At 39.8% G+C, this 20,134-nt stretch overlaps 1 protein-coding gene across 2 annotated transcripts in view; it reads left to right on the plus strand.

Annotated features, from left to right (window-relative positions):
- pde6d (phosphodiesterase 6D, cGMP-specific, rod, delta) overlaps positions 1 to 16,244 on the plus strand; it is a 64,338-nt gene extending 48,094 nt beyond the window's left edge. The window contains exons 4-5 of one of the 2 annotated variants that reach the window (XM_043702245.1): positions 633 to 738; positions 14,570 to 16,244. In XM_043702245.1, the coding sequence (XP_043558180.1) occupies positions 633 to 738; positions 14,570 to 14,651 (188 nt within the window). In that variant the 3' untranslated portion in view covers positions 14,652 to 16,244. Of the gene's footprint in view, positions 1 to 632; positions 739 to 10,865; positions 10,945 to 14,569 lie in introns of those variants that run through there. The other variant, XM_043702246.1, reaches the window with a different exon arrangement.
- The last annotated feature ends 3,890 nt before the right edge of the window (positions 16,245 to 20,134 follow it).

Genomic DNA, 20,134 nt, shown 5'->3' on the forward strand with positions numbered 1-20,134 from the left:
CAGAGGAGCAAATGATGCAGGCCACCCAGCATGCCAAAAGAGAAAAGTGATAGAAATATTAGATTTGTTTTAAGAAAAATCTAGGGGTCAGTCTTATTGCCACTATTTCCCTGTTGACTCATTTCTGTGGTGAGTGACTGGTATTGTACTGTTTCAGTGCTTCATTGTTTGAAACAGTATGCAATCTTCCATTTGATAAGTCAAAGACGGGAAAATCCATCAAGAATTTCATAACAGGCATCATGAATTATGCCTGAGATCCTATATGACTCATGAAAAATTGAAGAAGACGTTATATTAAAGTTAAATAATTGCAAATATTTAATCATAAATGGTACTTGTTGTATGTACCTTGCCTTGATCATAGTTTTCCATTAAGGAAAATATGTGCCATGTCTATACAATGTTGTAATTCTACCAGCTGTTAGGCTGCTATGGATCTTCAAGCTGCACACACAAATCAGTAGGTTTGTTGTAGTGTCTGCTTCATAGTTTGTTATGCATTTTATTGTTTTATAAAAACCAATTTACGTAATTGCCAATTGCCTAGGATTGATTAATCATGAGACTATTTTCGGTAACATGATTTGTTTAAGCTTTATGAAAACTGACTTTTCAATTTTTTTTTCCAGAATGGTTTTTTGAATTTGGCTTTGTCATTCCTAATTCTACAAACACTTGGCAATCATTAATAGAAGCAGCACCAGAATCACAGATGATGCCAGCTAATGTGTTAACGTAAGTGACCTGTGATGTGATATCTTTCATTAGTGTATCATTGCATTTGTGTTTGAAAAAGGATTGGTGATTTTGAAATTTAAAGTAGATTACCAATGCTAAAACATACACAGTATTACTTGCAGCTTGCTATCATGTCATTTCTTTTCCCTTATTAGTTGTTTTTTCTTACATTACTGATTTCTTTACCAAATTCTTAATATACCTCTGTCCTTTTCACTTGCCACATCTAAGCATCCCCTTAGTTCACAAAGAAAAATTATATTAGATTGCTGCCTTTCTGAAAGCACTTTGTATAAACCTACTTTATGATTTAGATTTTCTCAGGGTTCTGTTTTTTATTTTTATTTTCTTTTTTCTTTTTCTTTTCTAAGTACATTGTTTGGTTTTAGTTAGTTGATATAAAGCTAAGTTTACAATGGCAGGGGACCTCAGACCTGTGGCATGTGCCTCTTACTTGATGTGGGAGCTCAGGAAAGTGGCTGACGTTCCTGACTCTTACACTTGCAAGAATTGTGTCCAGCTGCAGCTTTTGTTTGACCGCATATGGCTCTGGAGCTGCAGATGGACTCACTGTGGAGCGTCCGTGATGCTGAAGAGGTCATGGATAGCACGCTTAGTGAACTGGTCACACCGCAGGTTAGAATTGCTGAAGGAGGCAATGAATGGGTGACCAAAAGGCAGAAAAAGAGTAGGAAGGCAGTGCAGGTGTCCCCTGCGGTCATCTCCCTCCAAAAAAGGTATACCGTTTTGGATACTGTTGGGGAAGATGGCTCGTCGGGGAGGGCAACAGTTGCCAAGATCATGGCACCGTGGTGGGCACTGCTGTTCAGAAGGGCAGGAAAGGGATTCGTAGGGCCATAGGCATAGGAGATTCTATTGTAAGGGGAATAGATAGGCAGTTCTGTGGCCGAAAATGGGACTCTCGGATGGTATGTTGCCTCCCAGGTGCTTGGATCAGGGATGTCACTGATCGGCTGCAGAGCATTCTAAAAGGGGAGGGTGAACAGCCAGTTGTCTTGGTGCATATAGGCACCAATGATATAAGTTAAAAAATGAAATGAGGTCCTGAAAGCAGAATTCAGGGAGCTAGGAGAGAAGTTAAAAAGGAGGACCTCAAAGGTAGTGATCTCAGGATTATTACCAGTGCCATGTGCTGGCCAGCGTAGAAATGAAAAAATGGGCAGGATGAACACTTAGCTTGAGGGATGGTTTAGGAGGGAGGGGTTCAGATTTGTTGGACATTGGGACTGGTTCTGGGGAAGGTGGGACAATTACAAAATGGACAGTCTACATCTGAACCAGACTGAGCTAATGTTCTTGGGGGAGTTTTTGCTACTGCTATTGGGGAGGTTTTAAACTAACCAGAAGAGAAGACAACTAGACAGCGAGGTGGAAACTGGAGACTGTAAGAATCATGAAGATAGCATTAATACGGGGAAGAGTAAGCAGAGAGCAGATGAATGCAAAAGAACTGGTGGCCTGAAGTGCATCTACTTTAATGCAAAGCGTATAGTGGGTAAGGCAGATGAACTTAGGGCTTGGATTGGTGCCTGGGAGTAGGACATTATTACAATCACAGAGACTTGGTTGAAGGAAGGGCATGATTGGCAATTAATTGTTCCAGGATATAGACACTTCAGACAGGACATGGAGGGAAGTAAAAGGGGGTGGGGGGGTGGGTAGAGTTGCATTTCTGGTCAGGATGCTATCACAGCTGTGTTAAAGGAGGACACTATGGAGAGCTTGAGTAGTGAGGCATTATGGGTGGAGCTGAGAAATAAGGGTGCAGTTACATTGTTGGGGCTGTATTACAGGCCTCCCAACAGTGAGCATGAGGTAGAAGAATAAATAGTTTGTGAGAAGATTTGTAGCTCGGGTGCTCGTTGTTGTGGTTCTGTTCGCCGAGCTGGGAATTTGTGTTGCAGATGTTTCGTCCCCTGTCTAGGTGACATCCTCAGTGCTTGGGAGCCTCCTGTGAAGCGCTTCTGTGATGATTCCTCCAGCATTTATAGTGGTTTGAATCTGTCGCTTCCGGTTGTCAGTTCCAGCTGTCAGTTGCAGTGGTCGATATATTGGGTCCAGGTCGATGTGCTTATTGATTGAATCTGTGGATGAGTGCCATGCCTCTAGGAATTCCCTGGCTGTTCTCTGTTTGGCTTGTCCTATAATAGTAGTGTTGTCCCAGTCGAACTCCCGTTGCTTGTCATCTGCGTGTGTGGCTACTAAGGATAGCTGGTCGTGTCGTTTCATGGCTAGTTGGTGTTCGTGGATGCGGATCGTTAGCTGTAATCCTGTTTGTCCTATGTAGTGTTTTGTGCAGTCCTTGCATGGGATTTTGTACAACCAATGTAGTATTCAAAATCCCATGCAAGGAGTGCACAAAACACTACATAGGACAAACAGGAAGACAGCTAACGATACGCATCCATGAACACTAACTAGCAATGAAACGACACGACCAGCTATCCTTAGTAGCCACACACGCAGATGACAAGCAACATGAGTTCGACTGGGACAACACTACTATTATAGGACAAGCCAAACAGAGAACAGCCAGGGAATTCCTACAGGCATGGCACTCATCCACAGATTCAATCAATAAGCACATCGACCTGGACCCAATACATCGGCCACTGCAACGGACAGCTGGAACTGACAACCGGAAGCGGCAGAGACAAACTACTATAAATGCCGGAGGAAACATCACAGATGCGCTTCGCAGGAGGCTCCCTAGCACTGAGGATGTCACCTAGACAGGGGATGAAACGTCTGCAACACAAATTCCCAGCTCGGCGAACAGAACCACAACAGAAGAATAAATAGGTAAGCAGATTATGGAAAGATGTAGAGGCAATAGGGTAGTAGTGATGGGAGATTTTAATTTTCCAAACATCTCCCACTTAACGTCAGAGGTCTGGATAAGGTAGAATTTGTAAGAAGCGTCCAGGAGAGTTTTCTAGAGCAGTATGTCAATAGTCTGACAAGGAAAGGGGCCATATTGGACTTGGTGTTGAGGAATGAGCCAGGCCAGGTGGTAGAAGTTGCAGTGGGGGATTTCTTTGTGAACAGTGACTACAATTCTATAAGTTTTAGACTACTCAAGACAAAGATGAGAGTGGTCCTGAGGGAAGAGTACTAAACTGGGCCAAGGCTAATTATATCAAAATTAGACAGGAGCTGGGAAATGTGGATTGGGCACAGCTATTTGAAGGGAAGTCCACATTTGAGATGTGGGAGGCTTTCAAATATAGGTTAAAGAGGGTGCAGGATAGGCATGTCCCATTGAAGGCAAATGATAGGAAAGGCAAGATTCATGAACCGTGGATGACAGGAGAAATCATACAACTAGCCAAGAGGAAAAGGGAAGTGTACATAAGGTCCAGGCATCTAAGAACAGAATGGGCCCTGGAGGAATATTGGAAGAGTAGGACCAGTCTTAAATGAGGAATCAAGCGGGCTAAAAGGGGTCATGAAATAGCTTTAGTGAGCAGAATTAAGGAGAATCCCAAAGCCTTTCATTCTTATAGAAGAAATAAGCAGGTAACGAGAGAAAGGATTGGTCCACTAAAGGATAATGAAGGAAGGTTTTGTGTTGAACCGGAGAGAATGGGTGAGATTCTGTATGATTACTTTGCATCAGTGTTCACTGAGGAGAGGAACAAGATGCATGTTGAGATTAGGGATAGAAGTTTGAGTAGTCTGGATCACGTTGACATCAGTAGGGAAGATGTTTTGGGTTGGCTAGAGGTTATTAAGGTGGACAAATCCCCAGGACCGGATGGGATCTATCCCAGGTTGCTGAGGGAGGCGAGAGAGGAAATAGCTGGGGCCCTGACAGATATCTTTGTGGCATCCTTAAACACAGGTGAAGTGCCAGAGGACTGGAGGGTTGCTCATATTGTCCCCTGTACAAGGAGGGTAGTAGGAATATTCCAGGTAACCACAGACCAGTGAATCTGACGCAGTGGTGGGAAAGTTGCTAGAGAACGTACTGAGGGATAGGATCTATTTATATTTAGAAAGGAATGTGCTTACCAGTGATAGGCAACATGGTTTTGTGTGGGGGAGATCGTGCCTTGCCAACTTAATAGTTCTTTGAGGAAGTGACAAAGTTGATAGATGAAGGAAGGGCTGTAGATGTCATATACAAGAACTTTAGTAAGGTGTTTGACAAGGTTCCCCATGGTAAACTAATAGAGAAAGTGAAGTCACATGGTGTGCAGGGTGTTCTAGCTAGGTGGATAAAGAACTGGTTGAGCAACAGGAGACAGAGCGTAATAGTTGAAGGGAGTTTCTCGAAATGGAGAAAGGTGACCAGTGGTGTTCCACAGGGATCAGTGCTGGGGCCACTGTTGTTTGTGATATACATAAATGATCTGGAAGAGGTATGATCAGGTATGAACTTTGTGTCATCTGCAAACTTGCTGATCATACCAAGATTGGTGGAATAGCAGAAAGCATAGGGGACTGTCAAAGAATACAGGAGAATATAGATAGTCTGGAGAGTTGGGCGGAGAAGTGGCAGATGGGGTTCAATCCAGACAAATGTGAGGAGGTGCATTTTGGGAAGTCTAATTCTAGAGCGAATTATACAGTCAACGGAAGAGCTTTGGGAAAAGTTGATGAGCAGAGAGATCTGGGAGTGCAGGTCCACTGTACCCTGAAGGTTGCTGCACAGGTGGATAGAGTGGTCAAGAAGGCATATGGTATGCTTGCCTTCATCGGACGGAATATTGAATATAAGAGCTGGCAGGTTGTGTTAAAATTATACACGACGTTGGTTCGGCTGCAATTAGAATACTGTGTACAGTTCTGGTTGCCACATTCTGGGCGGCATGGTGGCTCAGTGGTTAGCACTGCTGCCTCACAGCACCAGGGTCCCAGCTTCGATTCCAACCTTGGGCGACTGTCTGTGTGGAGTTTGCACATTCTCCCCATGTCTGCGTGGGTTTCCTCCAGGTACTCCGGTTTCCACCCACAGTCCAAAGATGTGCAGGTCAGGTGAATTGGCCATGCTAAATTGCCCATAGTGTTAGGTGCATTGGTCAGAGGGAAATGGGACTGGGTGGGTTATTCTTCGGCGGGTTGGAGTGGACTTGTTGGGCCGAAGGCCCTGTTTCCACACTGTAGGGAATCTAATCTAATCATGAGTAAAAGGATGTGGACGCTTCGGAGAGGGTGCAAAGAAGGTTTACGAGGATGTTGCCTGGTACGGAAGGTGCTAGTTATGAAGAGAGGTTGAGTAGGTTAGGTTTGTTTTCATTAGAAAAATGGAGATTGAGTGGGGACCTAATTGAGGTCTACAAAATCATGAAGAGTATAGATAGGGTAGATAGAGATAAGCTTTTTCCCAGGGTGAAGGATGCAATAATGAGAGGTCACGCTTTCAAGGTGAGAGGTGAAAAGTTTAAGGGGGATACATGCGGCAAGTAGTTTACACAGAGGGTGGGAGGTGCCTGGAACGCGTTGCCAGCAGAGGTAGTAGAGGCAGGCAGGATAGGTCCATTTAACGCGCATCTGGACAGATGCATGAGTAGATGGGGAACAGAGGGATACAGATGCTTAGGAATTGGGTGACAGGTTTAGACAGTTCATTTGGATCGGCTCAGGCTTGGAGGGCCGAAGGGCCTGTTACTGGGCTGTAAATTTTCTTTGTTCTTTTTTTTATTCTGAGGTAACTATAATCAGTCTTTTTTACTGAGTTCATTAGCTGCTGTTCATGAAAGAGGCCGATTGTCTTTTTTTGCTTGTGTGTTGGTTTTTTAGTTATACTGTCTCCCTGCATTTCTTTCCACTTCAGGCATTTACCCATTTCTGTTTCTCAGCACATTAAAATTAGCTCATTTTTCATTTGAGTATCGATTTATCATGTCTTTTTCCATATATTTATATAGCACCTTTAGCATAATAAAATGGCCAAGGCACTTCAGTTAGATAGTTGAAGTAGGTTTTAGAGAGTACCTTAAATAAGGAAAGAGAAGTAGAGATCATTTGGAGCAGAACTGAGGGTCTAGATAAAGGCAAGGTGAGCATTTAATGGGGTAATTAAAATCAGGGGTGCTCCAGTTGGCAAAAATTAATTCAGTGCAGATATTTGAGACTTGTGGGGCTAGTGGAGAATACAGAGATGAGGAGTGAAGCCATAAGGTATTTGAAACAAAGATGTACATTTTATAATTGAGCTGTTACTCACCCACAGCTAGTGTAGGTCAGTGAACAGAACTTTGTGTGAGTAAACTTGGGCTGTAAAGGTTTGGATGACATCAAATTTACAGAAGCTAGAATGTAGGAGACCAGCCAAGGCTGCATTGGAATGATCAAGTTGAATTTGTGTCCTTTGTTGTCTGTGTGGTTAGAAATGAGAAAGTACTGGTCATGCCTGGCAGTGACTAGCTGGTGTTTGTGCATGCATATGGTCAGTTTTCTTCCTGTTTGTCCTATGTAGCATTTTTCAAAGTCTTTGCAGGGAATCTTGTTAATAACATTTGTCTTGTTGGATGTTGGTGTTGGATCTTTAACCTTTGTGAGGAGCTGGTACAAGGTGTTTACTGGTTTGTTGGCCACTAAGATTCCCAGGGTCTGAGTAGTTGGGTATGCCTTTGATATATGCTGTGGTCGCTATCGTGTCTGGTCGTATAATGTTTTCTTTGGGCTTGTCCTTTAAATACTGGAGGATAGTGCTCTTGGGGTACCTGTTTTGTTTAATTCCTTTAAATAGTTGTTCCAATTCTGCCTTCTGGAATTCCGAGTTGCTGCAATGTGTTCTTGCCCGTTTAAATAATGTCCTAACGCAGCTCCGTTTGTAGATGCTGGAGTGGTTGCTGTTTTAATTCAGTATCTGATCAGTATAGGTCTTCCTCCTGTACACACTAGTCTGGAGTTCTCTGGTAGGTGTGTGTTCCACTAATTCGTCCAGGAAGGGGAGTCTGCTGTTGTTTTCCTCTTCTTCAATGAACTTTATTCCTGTGAAGATGTTACTGATGTGGTGGTGCGTTTCTTCCAGTTATGTACATTTATGACATACAAAAGGTGTCATCTACATACTGGGTTGGATGGTGGGGAGGGCTGTCCATTCTAAGTGTTGCATTACAGTCCTGATATTGGGAACCCCATTGGTATGTCGTTGATTTGACTGTATACTTGTCCATTGAATGTAAAGTGATTTGTGAGGCATAGGTACAGTAGTTTTAATATGCTGCTGTTGTTGATGCTGCTCGTGTCATCAGGTGTAACCGCTTATCCAATGATGTAGCAATGGTATCTTTGGCTAGGCCAATGTCTATAGATGTGAAGAGTGCTGTTACATCAAATGAAATCATTATTAGCATTCCAGTAGCCTTAATTATTTGCTGTTATCTCACGCTAACATTTTCCCACATTATCTTTGCTCTAGCTGCCAGATATTTTTTCCAACTCATTCAACCTGTCAAGTGTGTCTACATCCTCCTTGTATCCTTTCATAACAATTTCTCTGCCTTATCTTTGTGTCACCTGCAGAGTTGACTACCATGCCTTTACTCCCTTCATCTATGCCATTATTATAAAGTGGAAAAAATTAAGGTGCGCGCACAGAGCTCTGCAGGACTCCACTCATTACATTCTACCAATCTTAAAAGAAAAAATCCATTTATGTATACGGTCTGTTTTCTGCCAGCCATTCAGCCAATTTTCTGTCCATGCTAATATTTTACCTCTACACCACTACCTCCTACTTTGTTCAATAACCTTTTATAAGGAACCTTGTCAAATGCCTTCTGGAAATTCCAAGTAACAGTATATTCATATTATTCTTTCAAAGAACTCTAATAAATTGGTGAAAGGACATTTTCCTTTCACAAATCCATGTCAACTCTTCTCAATTTATTTCCCCCCCAAGTTTTCCTAAAGTCGACGCTATAACCTCCTTTATAATAGATTCTAAAATCTTTGTGATCACAGACATCAAGCAAACTGACCTATAGGTTTGTGTTTTTTGCCTCATTTCTTAAATGGAGGAGTTGTAATATCTAATTCCCAGTCAGATGGAATCTTTCCAGAATCTAGTGAATGCTGGAAAATTAACACTAACCCATTATCCACCTCATTAGCCCCCCCCCCCCGCCTTTTTAAGATAATAGGATGAAGTCCATTGGGATGTGGGGATTTGACAGCCCAAAGCTGCATCAGTTTGCACAGTTCTGCTTCCAAAGTGATTGTAATTCATCAGGTTTTCTCCCTGGAATTTAGAAGAATGAGAAGAGTTCTTATTGAATTATTTATGATACTAAAGGGGATTGACAGAGCAGATGTAGAAAGGATGTTTCTTCATGTGGAGCAATCTAGAACAAGAAGTCTTAGTTTTAAGGAGGAGGGATAGCAGATTTAAAACAGAATTGAGGAGAAATTTCTCCTCAAAGGATCTTGAATCTGGAAAATTCAGTGCCCCAGAGTGCCATGGATGTTGGGACATTGAATAAATTTAAGTGGGAGATAGATTTTTAAAACTGAAAGAACTGCAGATGCTGTAAATCAAAAACAAAAACATAAATTGCTGGAAAAACTCAGCAGGTCTGGCAGCATCTGTGGAAAGAAATCAGAATTAACATTTCGGGTCGACTGACTCTTCCTCAGAACAGATAGATTTTTAATTAGTAAAGGGTTGATGGGTTATGGAAATGGGCAGAAAAGTGGTGTTGAGGCAGAGTTGAGATCAACTGTGGTCATATCAAATGGCGGAACAGACTGGAGGAGCTAAACCACCAAGTCCTGCTCCTAGTTTTTACTTTTGTATCCCCATTTCCACCTCCTGATTTATAGTTATTACTGAGATGCTTTCATATTATCTGTAGGGAAGACAGAAGTAAAAATATTTGTTCATTTCATTCGTCATTTCCTTATGTTTCCCTACTGTTAACTCCTAATTCTCACTCCTAAGGAGACAACACTCAGTTTAAATCATGGAATTCTACAGTGCAGATAGAGCCCACTTGATCCGCTAAGTCTGCAACAACCCTCCGAAGACTATCCCACCCAGACCCTATTCCAGCAACCCTGCATTAAGCATAGCTAATCCACCTAGCCTACACAGCCCTAGATATTATGGAGTAATTTAGCATGGTCCATCCACCTAACCTGCATATCTTTGGATTATGGGAGGAGGAAACCGGAGTATCTAGCGTAAACGCACAGTGAGATCATGCAAACCCCACACAGAAAGTCACCAATGGTTGGAATTGAACCTGGGTCCCTGGCACTGAGGCAATAGTGCTAACCACTGTGCCACCATGCTACCCATTGCCCTCTACTTTTTAAACATTTGCCATCTATTTCTACATTTGTAACCTGCTTAACCTCCTCCTCTAAAAGATTGATCAGGAGGAATAAACTAGTCATTAGGACTCAACAGGGTCACTGGACACAAAACATTAACTCTGCTGCCTGACCTGCTGAGTGTCTCTAAAATTTCTGATTTTATTTTCCTAATTTCCAGCATCAGTATTTTTTAATATAAATTAGTCACTCTTTACTGTGCTTTATAATTTGACCAATCAACTGACCTGTCGCTCATCTTTTCAAGTATACAATTTTTCTTCAGATTTGATTATTCATTAATGTTTTTAGATGTAGACTTTTTTTTGTAAGAATATTCTTATTCTGAGTATTCTAAATTATACTCAAATGTCTGCTGATTTTCTTTTCTCTCTATTTACATATCCCCTAGCATATTATCCCAGTTCACTTCAACTAGCTCAGCTTTCATGCCTGTACAATTGCCCTTATTTAGGTTTAAAATACTAATCTTCGACTCATTCATCTACCATTCAAGCTTATTGTGGTCGCTGCTACTTAGGGGGTGTGTTTACTCTGTTATCGTTATGAAATATGAAAGGATTATTTAACTTATTTTTTTAATCAACCTGTTCAGAGATGTTATTATACACCCCTGGAAATGAGTATTTAATGGCAGGTTGAAATATGGTCTCTGGTTTGTTCCAGAGCCAAGGTTACAAATCTAATATTGTAATCAATTACAGTTATATGCTGCTCCTGTGTGTACATCGTATTTTTTCAATTACTAATGAGTAGTGAAAATATCAACATTTTTGCTTGATTCATCATTGTCTCATCTATATATCTAATTGCAGGATTTCATTTTGTGTTGCTTTGAAGCAAGATGTTGTGGAACGATACAGAAACAATGCATTTTGAGGTGATACTTGTTACTCTAAGACCAGAGTTGCAGTTTATTCTGTACTTTTTTTGTCCCAATCTACATAACGTTAGGGATTTTGTTCCACTTCTTAACATACTTGGCTTCACTTTATGTACTTGATAATCTGTATTTTAAATAAAATATCAATGATATGGCAAATTTCCCTCCCATGAATGCAAATGGCAAGATTTATACCTGAACAAGTAAATGGAAGTAGATTTCTTTTAAAATCGGAAGACAACTTTTTTGTTGGCAACTCTTTACAGATTTTTTATTTCTCTTCTACAAATTGCTAACATTGTTTTAACATGCTACTTCAGCAAGTATATTATATCATCATCCTTCATAACTGTCTTGTTATAAAGTATTTTCATTTCTACGTCCACCTCAAGGAATCACAGGTCCTACTTCCGCTTTCCCCATACCTCCCAAACAACTGGATGGATTAAATATGAGCAAAATGCTGGATATTCCCAGCAGGACTGGTAATATCTGAATAGAAAATCAGCAACATCACCCTCGTCTTTGGATTAGCCATTTAACTGCCTTCCAAACTTAACATTGAATAGAATTTAATGCCCACCTGTGTGGTACATTTGGTGGCAGGAGCTATTCAGTTGGTTGGGAGGGTAGTGGATGGGAACTCCACTGCCTTTCAGTCTCCACATCAATTAAGTCCATGGCAGGAAAGGCTAACTTCAGATCATAACCCTGATCACATGTTTTTTCTTTTTTTCGTTGTTGAATGACAGCTGTTGTCTACTTGCAGAGCCTGCTGCAGGAGAATTGGCAGTGTATGTAGCCTTGCTAGAACAGAATAAATTTCTTCCCTTGTCTCTTCTTGAAAAGAGTTGGCTGAAAAATGACTTGATTGACCTTTTTAAGATTACTACATTTTTCTGAAAGACTAACATAAAAAAGTGTTTCCATTTGTGGGGAATTAAATATTATCTTTTTTTTTATTTTTAATTGTGGCTGCAATTCTGCTTTCCTTCCTGTTGGAAAGATGTTGTGAAACTTGAAAGGGTTCAGAAAAGATTTACAAGGATGTTGCCAGAGTTGGAGGATTTGAGCTATAGGGAGAGTTTGAATAGGCTGGGGCTGTTTTCCCTGGAGCATCGGAGGCTGAGGGGTGACCTTATAGAGGTTTATAAAATCATGAGGGGCATGGATAGGATAAGTAGACAAAGTCTTTTCCCTGGAGTGGGGGAGCCCAGAACTAGAGGGTTTAGGGTGACAGGGGAAAGATATAAAAGAGACCTAAAGGGCAACTTTTTCACACAGAGTGGTAAATGTCTGGAATGAGCTGCCAGAGGAAGTGGTGGAGGCTAGTACAATTGCAACATTTAAAAGGCATCTGGATGGGTACATGAATAGGAAGGGTTTGGAGAGATATGGGCCAGGTGCTGGCAGATGGATCTAGATTGGGTTGGGATATCTGGTCGGCATGCACGAATTGGACCTAGGTAGCTACATAGCTTGTGGGTGTGAATGATAAGGCCAGAAGCCTTCAAACCTCCAAAGAAGAGAGGCAGTGTCTGTTTCTCTGCAGTAAAAATACCTGAAGCCTGAAGAAAGCTAGTTCCTAATAACTGAACAAAAATATCAGGATTCTGCTCCAAAGAACATTGTAATTTATATCTTCATTTGCAAGCTTACACCTTGATATGTAAAATGTTGTTTCATTTGAGTAAAGGAAAGCTACAGTATGTATTGTCTTGGTAAGACTTTGGTGGACTCTAACCTTCCAGTTTATTTAAATGCTTTGGTGGAGTCCATGGCTGCTCTAGTACATCCTTTAATCATGCATGTTGAATCATTTCAATGAGGCTTTTGTGGCTAGCATCCTCAGACAAACAAATCATTAAGTTGGTACTGTGGGTTGCATACTTTTTTTTGAGAATATGTTGCAACTGCATAATAGCTGTATATGTAATCGTCATCTGTTGACAAATAGTTCATTCCTAATAACACCAGCTTCACATTGGGGATTTAGTTTTTCAATCTTAAATTTAAATTACAATGATGCAATTATTCCAGCTGAGAATACCTTCCAAGCAACCCAGGCAAAGTTGAAGGTTTGTATGACCACTATTATATTGAAAGGATTTCTACTCTTGACCCACCTCCAGTTTGACCTTCAGACTATCAGCCATTGTATTAGATCTAATGTCTGTTTTGATTATCTGGTATTTATGACTATTGTCTCTGATTACAGTTTCATTTCTGTCATTTCTGTTTCACCATTCCTCCCATGAAAAAAAGCAGCTTTATGAAAATGTGAAGACTTTATTGTGCTATCAGTGTGGCCTGCCCAAGAGTATTGCAATTCCTATCATAAAGACCATAGCTTTGGATAACTTACCCAATCTTTGAAGAATCAAAGAATCATCCCGCCTGAAAATTAGATCAAGGTTTCGGACCGAGTAGTCTGAATAATATTGTAATATATTAAAATAGGAGCAGAGTCAGATAGTGTTGCTTCTGGATTCAGCTGATGAGCAGTGGTTGTCTCACTGCTACTCATATATTGGTGAATTAGTGGTGAAATGCTCTCTGGGATAGGTCATTTTCTGGTTACATAGCTCTAAAATGACTAAGTGGAACACTGACAGTTAAAGGCACATACCAGGTTTATACCTGTCACTTTTATTTCTGGTTGATTAATCCTATTCTGAACAGCCCTTATGATTATTGCAATACTCATTACATTTTGTGAAGAGGAAAGCAGAGGACAAAGATAAACTAGGTTAGCAGTGGAATTACATTAAGCATCTGTTGCTATTGCACAATTTGACTGAAGATATAATCTTATCAGAAATTTGATTAATATTGGCAACACAAAATATAACCTTATGTCTTACTCAGTTCTTTTAAAATTGAACCTATTGAACATATCTGGAATTTGTGGAAATCTGAAATTCTGTGTTTTTAGTTTCTCAACATAGAAATTGATCAATGATCAAATCCAATGTTCTCACTTTAAACAAATTTTGCTTTTTGATATGATGCTTTTAACCTGGATGAATGTTACATTAAGGCATGTATTTTTGTTAGGATGACCAGGTAATTTCAGTAGCATATGAAGGGTTCCCTACCTGACCATCAATAAGGTGACCTTGCAAATTTCTTCATTCAAGATACCAGAAAATAATTCTTCTGTGTTTTAGTCTCCTGCACAGTAATAAATTACACTGTTAGAGGCATTTCCATGTTTTTTTGAAATCAGGAGTGGTATGGATTAGTTGTCACCAAGTAATACGCAAAAATCTGCAGGCAAGCTCAAAGCCATTGTGCCAAATCTATAACTAAGGTTTGATAGAGGATTGAATCAACATTCACTCTGTATTACTATGTGTTAATGGTATACCTCATATTTTGAATAAAAAAATTAAAACTGTTTATGAAAGATAGAATTGAGACATTAACAATGTATTAAATTCAAGCATTTTAATAAATACTACCAAGTAGACTTTTAAGAGTGGAAAGGGAACAGTATATATTGTGTGAATAAAAATCCCCTGTAGATCAGCTATTGATTTAGTTCTTTTAACCCCAATATTTAAAAGGGTTTTGACAAAAATAACTTCTAAATATTATCATTCTAATTAAGTTCACTTTTTTCTTTACCAACAGTGGTAATGTAGTCATAGAAACAAAATTCTATGATGATGACCTTCTTGTAAGTACTTCCAAAGTCAGACTTTTCTACGTCTGAAGTGAATTCTCTACTGTTTAGTACGAAATGTCTTGCTGATGGCAGATAGATGAGACACTTTTCAGCGTCATGTGACCAATGGACCAGCTGTACCTGGATGGCACCTGGCAAATTAGGCTCTTCAGAATTGGGTTAGAAGATTGAATATGCAAGACTCTACAAAAGAACGAACTTTTGTGACAGAAATATGGGCAGTAACACTTAATACTGTACTTTCTTGAGACCAATATTGTACATTATTTTAAATGCTATTTGTTTTGCTTCAAATCTGTACACACTGCTTACCTTCCTTAATTTGTACCATGCATAGTTTCACTTCAAGTTACTTTAGAAGTTTGTCTATGTTAATTGTTTAGTTTTTTTATTGACTGCTGTAATTTGTGACACATTCTTCAGTTGTAACAAAGTGTAAAATACTCCTAGTATGTTACATAAGGTTATAATCCATAAGTAAATGATAGGACTGAGCAAGATTGCAGTCTTAAAGAAATAAAAGCTGTTGCTTCTGTATTTTAAAGTCAAATTTAGTTAATACTGTACATAATTGTGCAGTATCATTTTATAGCATGTTTTGGCTACAATCTTTTAAGGTCCAGTATTAAATGAGTTAGCCTTAAGTAAGCATTCTAAGTAAAGAATCTCATTTTAAAAAAAACGATATGATTGTAAACAGCATAAATGTTTCTATGCAATTGGAGATTCAACGCAAAATATGTTCAGTATGTTAGTGAAAGATGGAAGAAGTCACTCATCTGACAGCACATTGGTTGACAACAGCCACTGCACCCCGTAAGTAACTGACCCACTTATATCCTTTATTTTCTACGTGGTTTAGCATGCAATAGTACACTTTAAGTGGGGACACAAAACATAGTAAAATTTTGAAATTTATTTGCATAAATGTGACTCTCACCAGAAAATTATTAGCTGCAGTGTAACTGTCCTTTTCAAAATCTTTTGCCTGAATTTGTCTTCCTTCATTTGTTGTCCTGTCAATCCTTAGAAGTCAATCTAGCTGCATTTTCCCCTACTTTCAGGAATACCTAACCTCTGTCCAGCATCATAACTGATATTAGCACTTATGATGCAAGCCCTTTGGCGACAGAAATTAGAAATTTTAATGCAGTATATTCTAAGTTGATGGTACAATGGTGAAAATGTGTTGCTGGAAAAGCGCAGCAGGTCAGGCAGCATCCAGGGAACAGGAGAATCGACGTTTCGGGCATAAGCCCTTCTTCAGGATGGTACAATGGTCCAGGCATTCCTCTGACACACTTTCTTCTCCTCTCTTATCCTTCCCATCATACCGCCACGTACTTCAGAACGTGGTTAGACATATTTAATTGTTGCGTTCTCTTTAAAAATATGTTTTGTTTATGATTTTGATCACTGAATCATAGAATGAGCACTACTTGACTGGCATTAGGTTGGCTGTGAACAAACTTTTGTTCACAGGTTGTCCGACCTGTGAATAGTAAATTAAAGTTTTCCAAGGACTTTGCAATCTTCTTGCAACAGCTATCTGGCTAGAAAAAATACTTTCTCACAGTCTTGTGCCATTTTTAGCAAATACAATATAATTATTATTCCTTATGTTGAGTGGTTGAGACTATTGCAACTGATGGTTGACATATTGCTGCACTTCATTTTGATGTCCTGATGCCAAACAGATTTGCGAATGGTCCTATGAATGTCTTGCAATTTACATCCCTTTCATGTTTTGTGTGAAAGTAATATTGAAGTGAAAAAGCAGGTCATCAATGGAGATCAGTGGTCTGAACTGAATATTTTGCCTATATTTTGTAGTCATAAGTGAACAAGTGGTGCTCATCATTCATTCACCCAGAGAGTGGTGGCTGTGTGGAATGCTCTGCCCCAGAGGGCAGTGGAGGCCCAGTGTCTGGATTCATTTTAGAAAGAGTTGGATAGAGCTCTCAAGGATAGTGGAATCAAGGGTCATGGAGATAAGGCAGGAACAGGATACTGATTAAGGATGATCAGCCATGATCATATTGAATGGTGGTGCAGGCTTGAAGGGCAGAATGGCCTACTCCTGCACCTATTGTTATTATATTTGCAAACAAGCTTCCTGTGCATGTTTGCGCTGTAAATTGTGTGGATCATAAATCCAAAATGACGTGTTGTGCTATACAGCGGAGTTTGGATTTTATTTCACAAAATCCATATGTCTAACTAACTTAAGTTACTGATAGATGGTTAATTTGAGGATTAATTATAACTGCTTATTTTGATTCTCTGGTTATTTAATTATGTCAGAAATTACCAGTCATTGAGTACAATTTTGATCAACTATTTTGAAAAATTCCCTTGAAGGCATGGATATTGGTAAGAAATGTGGGAAGATATGGGGAAATTGAAATCAGAATCTTAACAAAGAGGAAAAAAAATTGATTTTTTTTTCCCCTGGAGGTTTATTTACCAATTTCAGACTCTCTGTAATGAGCAACAGCTACCTATTTCCTTATATTTGCATGTTGTAATATCCAAACTCCCCTCACTTCTATACAGCTTCCAGTTCTCTTTCTGTGAGAAACTAGAAGGTGCCAATTCGCAAATGAATGTCAGGGTGGTTTGCTGCTTGTTTCTCTGGGTCTTCATCTATATCTTTCTCCATCACAATGTCCCAGTATGCTCCATGGACACTATACTCCTCCACCCTTTCCCCAAGTAAATCAGCATTGCCAGACCAGCAGCCTCACTACATCATCATGTCTGCTCTTGGACCATTTCAGCCCTTCAGGATTTCATTTTAGAACTCAGGGACATCTACAACTTACAAACTGGTATCAAGTCACTTTGCACATAGAGACACAAGTGTTTCTCATGCATCTAAACATGATTTATCATGGGTCTTAACTTTGTTTGTTAGCATTCACTCTCCTTGCAGGTTTAGTAGCCTCTGTGACTTTCATTGCTTCTTAGTGCTTAGGTAGAAGTGGCATTATGTCACAGTTCACAGGATTGAACAGCCAAGGGAATGGGCATATTGTCCGGTGGCACTGTGTTCCATCAAAGGTTATGTCAGTTGCTCATGTGGCAAATATATTACATTTGCTTCAATTGAATGACCATGTCAGAAAGTCAAAAGGAACCAGATCTCATTATGGTCAAGGAGGACTATAGTCAATCGGGGTCTGGATACAGTTGATCAAGGGACTCATGCGATTTCAGTCTGGTATGGGGCGATGTGATAAAAGACGATGCTGAGAGATGATGAAGGTGGATAAAAGAGTAGTCAGTGGTGATGCAGGAGAAGAGAAGTTCAGGTGAGTGAGTAAGAAATGCAGAGGACAACAAGGATTAGGAGTTTAGGAGGATTAGGTGAGTGAGAGCCAATGAATGAACTGGATATTTGCAATAATGAGAACAATAGTCCTAGAGCTTGGTGATAGATATGTGCTGTGGCAGAGTTAGAGTGCACGATGGACCAATAAACATGAGGTAACAGAGAGACGATGGTGGCACTTACCCTTGAGGGGCACAAAGGTCATTCACCATCCTTTGACGCCATGTAAACTCACATGAGACATTGCACTTATCTGGGCCACTTTTTCAGTCTATGCTGTCTGGGAATAGTGGTGTAGTCTCCTTTACATATCTGGGCTGGTAGCAAAGGTGAAATGTAATAATCACACAGTAGTGGGGTTTGCAAAGAAACAAAGTGGAGTTGGAGCATGAAAACGTGCAACAAGACGGCATTGGTGTACTGGGGATTGGGGAGGGCCGAGGTGTGAATGTGTTCCAATGAACGAATCGTCTGGTCTATACGGCGAAATCCATCATTTAAGATGAATAATCACAGTATTGTCAAAGTGTGTATGTCCAACTACAGAGTTGTACAGATTCAGCTGACACATGTCTGGATTCAGTTGGTGAATCATATGAAGAGGGTTTTCAAACATTGGGATAACTGAGTATCTGTTGGAATTGGCATCAATGTCCCAGTGGCCAAAGGAAGCATTCTGCGAGATAACTGCAGCTTCAGTGGTGAAGGGAGCAGATGCACTGATTGGACTTCATCACATTTTTTGTTTTATCTGCACCATCTTTAATGCAGGTAACTGACTCTACATATGTGCATGTTTGGGACCTGTGCCAAAAATTGCACCCCAACTTAATGCAATACTCAGAAATTCCATCTCTGTATAAACAGTCTAGCAATAATACCACTGGGCCATCTCCCCTTGATAATGCAATACTAATTTAACAGCTAAAAGTCCCACAGTTAGAGAGATGGTAACAATGTCATCACCACCATATAAACAGTCTATATTAATAATAACAATAATTATATTTTATTCAAGAAATATCCTTCAAACCTAAAGGCTGAATTATGGTGTGATCTGCATCAAGAAATTTATATATGGACTAAGTCATCAGGTTATAAACATCCAAACGTAATAAAAGTAATCAAATACAGCAGGTAACAAAGTGTATAATAATTAAGGCAATTAATGTATAGTTTTCATTAAAAACTGAACCAATATGCAGAATTCAATTCATAAAACATCAGTAAATTGCCAGAATGCTATACAATAAAATGAAATTTGATTTAGCCATTGTAAATCTATTGTAAATGTTTGTTTTTGTTGTTTTGAAGGAAGAACTTAACATATACATAGACATATGTTACAGTCTCAGTGTATTGTTTTAGTGCTCCTAATCGAAGAGGGTATGTTTAATCTGAACCTTCATTTCGTAAATTCCATAAGGTACCTGTAATTCTTCAACAAGTCAGCAGGGGGCTCTAGAATTGAACTACAAACGTGATACAGAAACTAGACTAGACATTGCCATTAAGTCCTATGCAATGTCAAGTTACTATTGAGGAGGAATTAATCTTGGTTTCAGTAGGTAAAATTTAGTAGTAAATTTAAAATTGAATAACAAAAAATTGCATTTAAAAGGTTTTAGCTTTTTTTGTGTGAATTATAAATAACTATTATATTTTACAGCTTAAAACATATACCATGGAGATCCAAGATAGCGACGATCTGAGAGGTCTGCTGTGTTGGGGTCTGTGCCATACCCCGGGCAAGGTTGACCTTTACCCACCCTTTGCTAACCACCTCAGGAGAAAATTTGATAATAGAGTCGTTGAATGTCTAGAGCTTCCAGAACTGTAATTTGAAAGCTCTAAGACCAGAATAAATTGAATAAAGGAAAAGGGGTGAAAGGAGTACAGCAGGTAGGGCACTCCCCTACTATGTCGGAGCCATTGCTCAAACTCCTGTGGCGGCTTCTTTGGATTCAACAGAGCAGCAGTGTTTACTCTCAGAGTTTGCTAAACTCTGAGAAAAAAGTCGAGACAGCGCTGGTGCTGATCTCTGCCATGCTGCCATGGCAGTGTTGTGTTTGCCTTACGGAGGGATGGTCTATAATTTTGATTTGGCAGAAAAGGCAAAGGACTTTGTGAACTCTTTGAAATAAAGAACTGAGGTCGGAGGGTGTTGGGGAAGGGA

Source organism: Chiloscyllium plagiosum, chromosome 13 (assembly GCF_004010195.1).
Source record: "Chiloscyllium plagiosum isolate BGI_BamShark_2017 chromosome 13, ASM401019v2, whole genome shotgun sequence".
Classification (NCBI taxonomy): Eukaryota; Metazoa; Chordata; class Chondrichthyes; order Orectolobiformes; family Hemiscylliidae; genus Chiloscyllium; species Chiloscyllium plagiosum.